This window comes from Papio anubis, chromosome 8, assembly GCF_008728515.1.
Source record: "Papio anubis isolate 15944 chromosome 8, Panubis1.0, whole genome shotgun sequence".
NCBI lineage: Eukaryota > Metazoa > Chordata > Mammalia > Primates > Cercopithecidae > Papio > Papio anubis.
In genome coordinates this window covers 14,466,340-14,476,598 of record NC_044983.1, presented here as the reverse complement: position 1 = coordinate 14,476,598, position 10,259 = coordinate 14,466,340, and the positions used below count along the sequence as shown (strand labels likewise).

At 37.2% G+C, this 10,259-nt stretch overlaps 1 protein-coding gene across 1 annotated transcript; it reads left to right on the top strand.

The window, feature by feature from the left end:
* Positions 1 to 1,372: 1,372 nt before the first annotated feature.
* On the top strand, positions 1,373 to 6,823 carry LOC108587428 (cytochrome c oxidase subunit 7C, mitochondrial-like). Its single transcript, XM_017962491.3, has one exon. The coding sequence runs from the start codon at positions 6,296 to 6,298 to the stop codon at positions 6,485 to 6,487; it is 192 nt and encodes a 63-aa protein (XP_017817980.1). The 5' UTR covers positions 1,373 to 6,295; the 3' UTR covers positions 6,488 to 6,823.
* The last annotated feature ends 3,436 nt before the right edge of the window (positions 6,824 to 10,259 follow it).

Here is a 10,259-nt window from a genome sequence, read left to right as displayed (position 1 = left end):
CTTTACAAAAAAGCATCAATCTCCTCATTCAACACTGTAAGCATCCATCAGGTTATCTGCTTTCTTCTTAAGCCAAATATATTGGTTCTGAAATTCAGGTAGGATCAATGTGGCTTGAATAGCCAAATTATGGATGTTGGTAACTGTGTGCTGAACAAATCTCTTCCTCTTTTTTCTTGTCCCCTCACTTCCAAAATGCCTTCCATTTCATCTTTTTCTCACCTAAGCATAATTCCCTATGGGTGTTAGTTAGAATTTGGAAAATAGGAGCTCAAAGTATCCTTTGCCAGCCCTGCTACAATTTTGGGAAGTAACTTGGCATGCTTGACTTAGTATCTTAACATCCTTTACAACTTAACCTATGAAGTGAAAACATTAGTCTACCTACTAGATTAATCCTCTCTAATAATCCTGCAGCAGTAATTTCTGGCACTTTATAATAATACACTTCTCCATTCTCTGTGTAACTTATTTCACTCCTTTGGTGCTGGTAGGATCAGACCTGAATATGGTGAATAGGATGGGTTCATAGGCAAACCCAGGTCAGAGACAAGGATGGTGAATCTGTTTCCTGCTGTGCTGCCCTGACCAAGCTTCTTTCTGCAGTGCTTTCTTCTGCTGTCCTCTCTATTTGCATATTTCCAACATTCCAAATAATGAAATGATATCATTGCATTGCATTGTCTATATGGAAGAAACGCAAGAGTGTACTTAGAAGGCACAGTATAAATTCATGTTTGTGGAGTACAGCCAAATTTCAAAACTATTTTTAAAGAGTCATCACGTTTTATTTTATGTAACTTCAAAGTGTTGTTTCTGTATGCTGACTGAATATTGACTTCTAAAACTTCAGCTATAGTCTTCAATAGGATAGAAAAGATTAATTGCTTCTTGGGATTTGTTGTTCTTTTTGCCAAGCTTACTGTAAATTTGGGGATGATGGTATTACATTAAGCTTTCTAAGATACAAAGGCACACCTGGAGATTTCCAGACATGACAGTGTCCTTTTATTTGCTCTGAGAAAGATGGATTTATATTTCCAACTGGGAGTTTATATCAAACATCATAAGTAGAAAATTTCTAACAAAACAACAGATATTTTATTAAATAAGGTAATCATGTATGCCTAATATCCACCACCTAATAGAAACCTTTTAGGAAATTCAATCAAACATTTTTGTTTTCTAATCTAAGGTAGGAATTATAGAATAAAATTTCAGAAAAAAATTGAGAACATGCCTTTTCCATTTTAGAAAGATCGAAAAAGTACCGCATTTCCAGTTGCCTGCTATGAGACTTTGTATTTGTAATGGGCTTTTGGAAATATTTTGTTTCCTGTTTGAATATTAATTAGTTATGAAATATTAATTACATAATGAAATTTAATAAAAGCTTAATAAATTGATAATCATTAGTTATAATCTAGAATATTATGAAACTTACTGTATACTCAGAAAATTTAAGTGGCAGAAGTTGTCACAATCTACTTTTCTGCTCAAACAGCTGTACTTTGAATAATTTTATTTTAGAGTTTAAAGAAGGCATTACACGATCGTTTCCCTTGGTTGTTTCACTTCTGTCAAGTTAATATTTTGGTGGCTAAATGTATTTCAAGCACGTTTTTCAAATTTATAAAATTTGCTTCCATGTCGAAGCAATTTCACGTCCCAGAAAGTTGGCTGAAGTAGAAAATGTTATCTTTGTTAGCAATAAATCAACAAATTCAATTAGGGAAATGTGTAACTCCAAAAATGTGACAGGACACTATAGTTGGCTTACAGTTTTTTATAGGATCAGCAACTTAGGGTAGTACAAATAAAATGTGCTCAAATACATTGTTTTTTAAATGGGCCATTAAATACCATTATTTAATCAGCAGAAAACAGTTGTCAAGGGAATAAATTGTTATGTGGACTCTGCAGGTTTAATCTAAACCTGAACCTTGGTTTGCAGTGCACCTGACAGCTTATCTTGAAGCCTAGAAGGATGAGCTCTCCAAGGTCCACAGGTGGAGAAGACCAACTCTCACCCAAAGTTAATTGCACTGACCTGCCCTTTGCGTTAGAATAATACAGAGCAAATGATGAGTTCTTCAAAATGGATATTGGTTTTACTGTTAGTAAAATATTTTTATCTGAATTTTCTCCAGTTAATATATAATTTTATAAAATATGGTGACATATGCTACAACTATTAGAAAAGCTTTCTCTTTCGGAATTTTCATAATTCTATTTTTTATAATATTTACTTGAAGTCACATACAGTTTTAGCAATGGACAATGTTGGTATACAGCATATATATATACACACACACACACACATACACATAATGGTTCTTCACTGCCTTGTATTATATGTGTGTATGTATATAAAACATATACATGAAACACATTGCTATATATGTGCTGTATATATGAGAAACACAAACATACACATATGAAACATACATGAAAAATACATGGCTAATATAAAATACAACGGCTGAGGAAAAAACTCAATTCATTTTTATTTTTAACACAGTTTCATTAATAGGTTAGCATTCTTAGAGGAACCATTTATCTGTAAAAATCATTAAAAATATTTGACCCTGTTAAGATGTTATGCTGAATTAACACATATTATATAATTTTTAATCCATGGTTACTATGCCACACTTCTGTGAATATTGATCATTTGAAAGCAGCATAAATTTTTCAGTTTTGCAGCTTAAATTTGCTAAACACAGATGTGAAGGGGGAGCCCTGATCGTGTATCTTTGTCCCTCTCTTCTGGGATTATCTCCATTCAGTTTATTAGTCCAAGTAAGGGAGATTATTTTGAGCACTGTGTCTAAAGAAGTAACAGTTTGCAGGTGACAGGGACAGTTTCATACACAGGTGATCAATGGGGGAGTAGAAGGCCTCCGGTCTACTTATGTCTGTCCCACTGGTAATTTGAGAGTTCCCCAGTGAGCATATCTTTGGACATGAGATTGCAGATGTTACTAGGATGTTTGAGAATATTGGCAAATGGAAACAGATCCAAAGGCAAATAATCAAGTTCATGTAGGCCTAAGAAATATACAATATGAAGTATTAATTATAAGAACTGTGCTTTTAATATGAGCAAAATAGGAAAATTTGGAAGAGGGCAGTTATTTCTCTCTCAATCTAGGAGAGCCTGCCCTATGCAAGAGAGAATGTGGTGCATGAATTCTAGGTAGCGTCAAAGGTAGAAATAGAAACAATGGCTGGAAATTATAACAAATTCAATATGAATAAACGTATAGAGAAGACTTCATGATTTCAGTGGTCCAAAATGAAAAGAGTTGCCACAGGGGATAATAATGCCTTTGTCAAAATGGAGAACTTATGCACAAGTTAGAAACCACATGCTAGGGATAACAGAGAAAATAAAGCTAACACTTACATGGTGTTGTATGTGTCAGGCCCTAAGGCCAGTGCTTAACGTTATCGATGCATTAATCCTGACAACAATGGTAGATGGTAAATTCTTCCATCACCCTGTTTTAAAGATGAAGCAAAGAAAATTTTAAGTAAATCCAAGGTCATACAAGTAGTACTTGTGGAGTTGGGTTTTGAATTTATGTAGTTTGACTCCAGAATTCATTCTTTTAACTGTTAGACTACATTCATTCTCAGAGTGGTTTGTTCCTATTGCTGATATTAATGTCATATAAATATTTATATAGTATGATAGAATTTGGGGGACAAATCATTATGGAAAGGAAAAGGAAGTCAGAAAAAGTGGAATGCTGCTGCAAATACCAGTCAAAATAACACCTCAAGTCAGATTTAGAAGACTCCCCGAACAAACTTCCATATATTTTAGGCTAATCACTGTTTATAGATTATAATCGAGAATGAAATATCAGTCTTTCTCAGATAGAAGACTGTGAAATAAAATCTAACAAAGTGAATGAACCCCAAAGGAATCTATTTTCATCATTTCCTCAATACTCTGTAGTTTTCCACACCTTAAGTATAACTTTATATCCCCCATATTGGACCCTATTTTAATGTTCAAATCCTTGAGTGAGACTGATTTTTCTTACCTTATTGCTCCTCCTACCATATTCTTCACATACATGTTACTTCCATTTAGCCTCATTTCCCTTGCTTATGTTTTCTATCAATGTAAAATAACCTCCTTTCATTCAAATCCTACTTCCCCTACCAGGGCACGTTACCGTTGATCTGCTCTTGAAGGCTTTCTAAAGTTGCCCACACCAATTTTTCCTCACTCTGCGTAATGAGTGTAAATATAGTACGTATGTTTGGCATTTCTCTGTTCTATAATTGGTTCTCTCCATGTACAGTATAAGCTATTATATATTCTTTGACAGTTGTAATTCAGTACTAATATTTTTGCAACTGTGGGTAGCTGTTATTTATTTATTCTAAATGTCTTTAATTGTCTGATGCTGTAATTTCTGGAGGGGTTAATAGTGAATGGTGTTCCTCCTCTAATAGATTTCTGTTGGATCTTGAAAAATGTGAAAGGATACATTATCTGGTATTTTGGTTGCTTGCCTGCTGGCTCTCAGCTTCATTCAAACCCTTCTTTGCTTTTCTATGGCAGGGAGCTGGAAGAATTCCAAGCAGTTTTTCCAGGCTCCCTTGCTAGCAAGTTTCCAGTAAGATTTGGCCAATGTGAAGTCCTTGCAGGAGATTTGTTTTTAAGGAGAAAGACAGAAGAATTCTTTATTTTCTGTTTATGTTGCATCTCTGGTTTCAGTGATAACATGGGCAGGTGACTGTGGGCTCTGAGAGCAACTTCAGGTGACAAGGTCACCAGCATATCAGTAGGAGTTTCAGTAGCATCCACAGAATCCATGTTCCTGTGTTTCTGCAACATCTTTAGCAGATCACCTGGAAGGATGGCTGGTGTGTTTCAGTCTTGAATTGAAAAGACAGCCCTGATAGCTAGGTAACATTCCCTTCTCCCTTTCACTCTTCCAACATTTCCTCCTTTTGTTGTTGTTGTTGTTGTTTGTTTTTTTGCCCTCCAAAAATTTTGTAGTTTATTCCTTGCTTTCGGCTCCTCTTCTCTTGCAATATCTGGAGTGGTACACGTTTTTATTACTTGACACTGACCAGTTCTCTCTCTGGTGCTGGGATTATCTCTTTGACATGTTCTCTAGCAAGTATCTATTCTCTGCTAATATTCACCTATTGAGGTGAATGTTACGCTCATATACATCCTGTTTTTCAAAAGCTTCCATTTAAAAAAGTTTTCTCTTATATTAACTTGAAATCTTCCTCACCTTATTTTCCTTTCAATTCTATTAAGTGGTTTCAGAACAAACAACAAATAATATACCCCTTATCCATGACTGAATTCTGAGACTATTAGAGTTGGATCAAAGACACATAGATGCACTTAAAATTATTTACTCAAATACTGACAAACCATGTGAAGAATGCAGATTCAGATCTTTGACCAAATGGACATGCTGATATTTGACACAGTATATGAAATGTATCCATTCAGTCACTGACTCAACAGATTCATTATTATTCATTTGTTAAATGTTTGTAAGTGTTTGTTAAACACTTCTGAAGCCCATCCTATAATCCAGGCAAATTTCCAAATATGTGGGATGATACCAGTGAGCTAAATAGACTAGCCCCATAAAAAGCAGAAGAGGAGAGGCTGAGGTGAGCACATCTGAATTTTTTTATGCCAAATCCACCAATTAGAGGAACCAGTCCTCCTTCTGCAACAAGAGTGACCAGGAATCATGGAGAGAAACCAGAGGCTAGCTGAAGTCGAGGTGTGGGGGGTCTCTTTTTGGAAACATGAAGCAGGGAGAATGAGGCTCCCTTTGGCTTAAACTAGGCATGGCCAATATTAAAATGCAAACGTTGTAGGAGATGTCACAGAGCAAACCTTATCTTTCATTTAGATATCAGGCTGATATTTCTATGAACAGCTTTTGTAAATGGGCATCAGTTAAAGACTCTAGAAACACTGGAGTTAGTGATTTTCAAAATATTTAACAGTTTGTCATGAATACTGGCCAGTGTGAGTGGACCCTGGCGGTAATTTTCCCTATGGCCACACCAGTCGAACAGGTGAACTTGTCATTGGACACGAAATAACTGAGGAGAGAAGCTCAAGGCAGTCAGTTATAAGGAGGAATTGGGAATAGTTACTAGAGATAAAGTCACTCGTTTTTGTTTACTGACGCCTGGCCCAAACACAACTCTGATTCTAACAAGGTCTTGGTGAGGTGCCGCCATTTCATCCGTCCTCCGTCTCTGCGCCTTTGGCAGAGCTTCCAGCAGCGCTATGTTGGGCCACAACATCCGGAGGTTCACAACCTCTGTGGTCCGTAGGAGCCACTATGAGGAGGACCCTGGGAAGAATTTGCCATTTTCAGTGGAAAACAAGTGGGCGTTACTAGTTAAGATGTGTTTGTACTTTAGATCTGCATTTGCTGCACCCTTCCTTATAGTAAGACACCAACTGCTTAAATCATAAGGATGTTTCAGTTCATCCATTTAACAGATATGAAGAGCATTTTAAGAGATATAGCCTCTGGAAATGGATCAAACTCTAACTCATGGCATACTAGATATGTTTGTCAATAAACTTATGACATGAATGCTTAATGCCTCTTTTTTGAAATAGGGAATGTAATACTTGGCCATTTGCCTACTTTATTTATTTGGGTAACATTACAGTATTACTCTGAGATTTAGCTTATTTAATGGTGTTAAACTGAGGTTATATTATTAAATTTTTGATTCCCAGGTCAGGATTTTGTTGGTAATTTATGCAATAAAAGGGAAATACAAATCAAAAAAAAAAAAAAAAGAAATTATACAATCAAGAGTCAGATTGCATTCAACTTTTAAATTATTTGGGAACATAGTCACTTTTCCATACATTCCAGAAATAACTTTTTATTTGAAACTCTGTGAAATGTGTATTTTGCTCCTTAACTGACTAGAGTTTTGAGCAAGCTTCTAGCTGTGCAAGTAATCATTGATGCATATACTTATTCTTATTTTAAATTATTTTATCATTTCATATTTTCATTCTTATTTCTATAATATGTCTTATTTTGTATTTATAAGTGTTATGGAAATATTTGATGCAATTTGAATCATCTTTACTTGTCACTATTGTGGTTACTCTTTCCTTGTAAGGCTTTTTTTTCTCAGAAGGCTAATTTGTAAATATTGCAAAAATTTTAATAGGTTAAATCGTATATACAGCTAACCAAAACATTGCGTTAATGATCGGTGGGGCTTGTGTCATTAGATCAATGTATTGAGCTCCTTTTCTTTGCAGAGGCTTTAGACTTGAGAGGGGCCTGGACTCGCCAGGAGTGAGGGTTTAACATGTAAGCCAGCAGTGTCCTTACAAAGATGTGCCCATTTTACATATAAAGAAACTGAGTCCCAAAGAAATTCAGTACCCTACCTTAGGTCAGAGACCACGGAGGAGAGCCAGTATCTGAAGCAGGTCTTAGCCAGTTTGATGCTGGGATGGGATGGGGGTGAGAACTCTGGCCTTTGGCCCCTATAATTCCAAGTATGGGGTGGGTGTGATGGCTAGCTGACTGGGGGTGGGATGGGACGGGATGGCCCGGTTTAAAGGCCAGCGTCTTCCTGCCTGCAAAGCCCCCATCCAGCCTTGATTCCAGGTCAGCAGGCTGAGGAGGATAGCCCTGTAGTGGACTGCTTGGAGCTCTCAGGCAACACTTGTGGCCAGCTCTGCCAAAGCAAATCACTTAATTTCCTGGAGCCAGAAACTCAGGCCCAAGTCTGGTATGGAATGGAACAGGCACCCAGTCTGGGCCTCTTACCCCTCCATCAGGTAGAAATAATTCATTGGCTAACAGAGGAACTCCATGTCTCATGCTCAGCACTGCACTTGGAACAGAAGACTCCCAAGACCCATGCCTGAAGCATCTGGGTTCTCAGTAGTCTCTGCCAAGCCAGGTCTGAACTAGGGCAAGGGCTCAGGTAAATTTGCCTCAGTGAGCTCTGGAAGGCCAGAGGACCAAGGAAGGAATGTACCCAATGGATCTTCCCTCTGCTACCCTCTCCTAATCAGAGTTAGGCTTTTGCTTTCACCAGGTGACAACCCCTAGAATTTTAATAGCTGCACCCAAGGAGCACCAATGAAGGGAAAGCAGGGATGGGCCAAGGTGATGGGGAGGGACAAGAACTAATAGCCCCCACTAGTTTGGCTCTTCCTGGCAGGTTGCCAATGTCCGGTAGCCCTCACCTAGTGCTGACACCTGTACATAGGGTCTCGGTTCCCACTTTGTGAAAACAAGGCCTAACAAAGAATCCTTTTAGCCTTCACTCTGTCCTGCCAAATCTCTTAGCCCTATTCTCTGGATTGACTGTCTCAAGGCTCCAAAACCCACCTTATTCCTCCTGAGGTTTCTTGGAGTGCAGCTTGTGGGGGATGCTGTCATGCAAACTGCTCTGCTGGGCCTCAGTAGCCTTTCTTTGGGAGCCAGGCTTTGAGCTGCTGGTCAAAGTAGCACTTGACCTGCAGGGTACCTGTCAACTCTTTGACCTGGGTAATGCATGTCTTTGCCAGCAGTGGACTCAGAAAATCTTCCACATTTTCCACATTCTTCTGCAGGGCCCAAATATGCTCCTCTGCCTTCCCGACCGGTTGTAGACAGGGATGCTGTATATTTGAGAGCGCTGCGCTAATTAGGGCAAGTTGGATGGCTGTCTTTGCGAGGCTACCAGCTAGTAAAACTGAGATAATGTTCGTGCTTTGGGGGCATGAAGATGCTGGTAGGGGGTAATAGGCACTCCACAAATTGGTATTCGTCCATACACTCTACAGACTGGGGTAATCTGGAGACCCCTGAACCTGGCTCAGCTACATGGTGAACAGCCAGACTGGACGCTGGCTCTCCAATCCAGCAGCACAGCCCAGAACATAGATGTTGCCCTGTTCTGTCCTTGGGCTCTAAGGCATTTTTCACTGAGGCCAAAGCTATTAAATTTTTGCAAAGTTGTTTCCATTTTATAATGCAAAATACTGTGACTAGATAAAACTTTTTCTAGACGACTATCTTATTTATAATTGTAATATTTTCCAACCCTGTCGAAACATGATATGCTTTTATAATTAGAAAAATATTTGCATTATTTAAATACTTCATACATATAATCTTGACACATTGGATTAGTTTGTTATAAGTCTGGCACATATTTATTAAAATAGAATTGGAAAATTTTATAGTAAGCATACTTCTACTTGGTTGCATTGTTTTAAGAAACAACACAACTGTATTCTCAGCTCTTGTTAAATATGTGTTTGCTTCAGTTAAGAACTTAGGAGATTTATTCTGAAGTCAATAGTAAAAACACAATTCCTTTCTAGGCGTGTTGCTTACAGGGTCTTGCTGAGGTATATTGATCTAGGTTAGTATTAACGTAGCTTCATAGCCAGGAATCTCAATACAGATAAATAAAGGGCAACTGCTAGATTTTTAATTAGAAAAAAATACAACAAAGGCACTTTTGTCTTGACATATATATATTGACATATATATTGACATATATATGTCACATATATATTGACATATATACATATATATGTACACACACATACATATATACATACATATTTTAGTTATATAAACAAAGACCTTTGGATTTCACAACTTATTTTGTATTTAATTTGAATTTCAGTATTTGATGATTTAGTCCTTTAAAATGTTATACCATCATAATATATAAGGAGATTAATTATTTAACTTACATTTTAACACTACAAATTGTGATCTTTAGTATAAAAAAACTAACCTGCCAAGTTATAGGAACTACAGCTGTAATACAACATAGAACAAACCTTGTTTTTCACAGGTTTTCTCCAAATTCTCCAAATTATTACCTGATACTGATTCGATTTAATTAAAAAGAGTGAAGTGATAGTTCAGCTCTACTCAGACAGAAGACATGTACTTCCAAGAAGACGGAGTTTGCAAAGATCACATTGGCACATATTCTGTCCATAGATTTTCTACTGTGATTTAGCTGGATAAGCTTATGCTACACATTAGTGTAATAAGGCTAAAATTATTGATTTGTATGAAATGTAAATTAAGTTTTCAATATTTACCATTGGAAATGGGTGGTTTATATTTTTGTTTTTTCGTAGTTCAGGACCACTTGAATCCCCCCAGGAATCCACTGCAATTATTATATTCCAGTGTCAGTGAGTGAGAAAGAAAAGAAGGAGGATGGGTAAGAAAGGGCTTAGAGAGTCT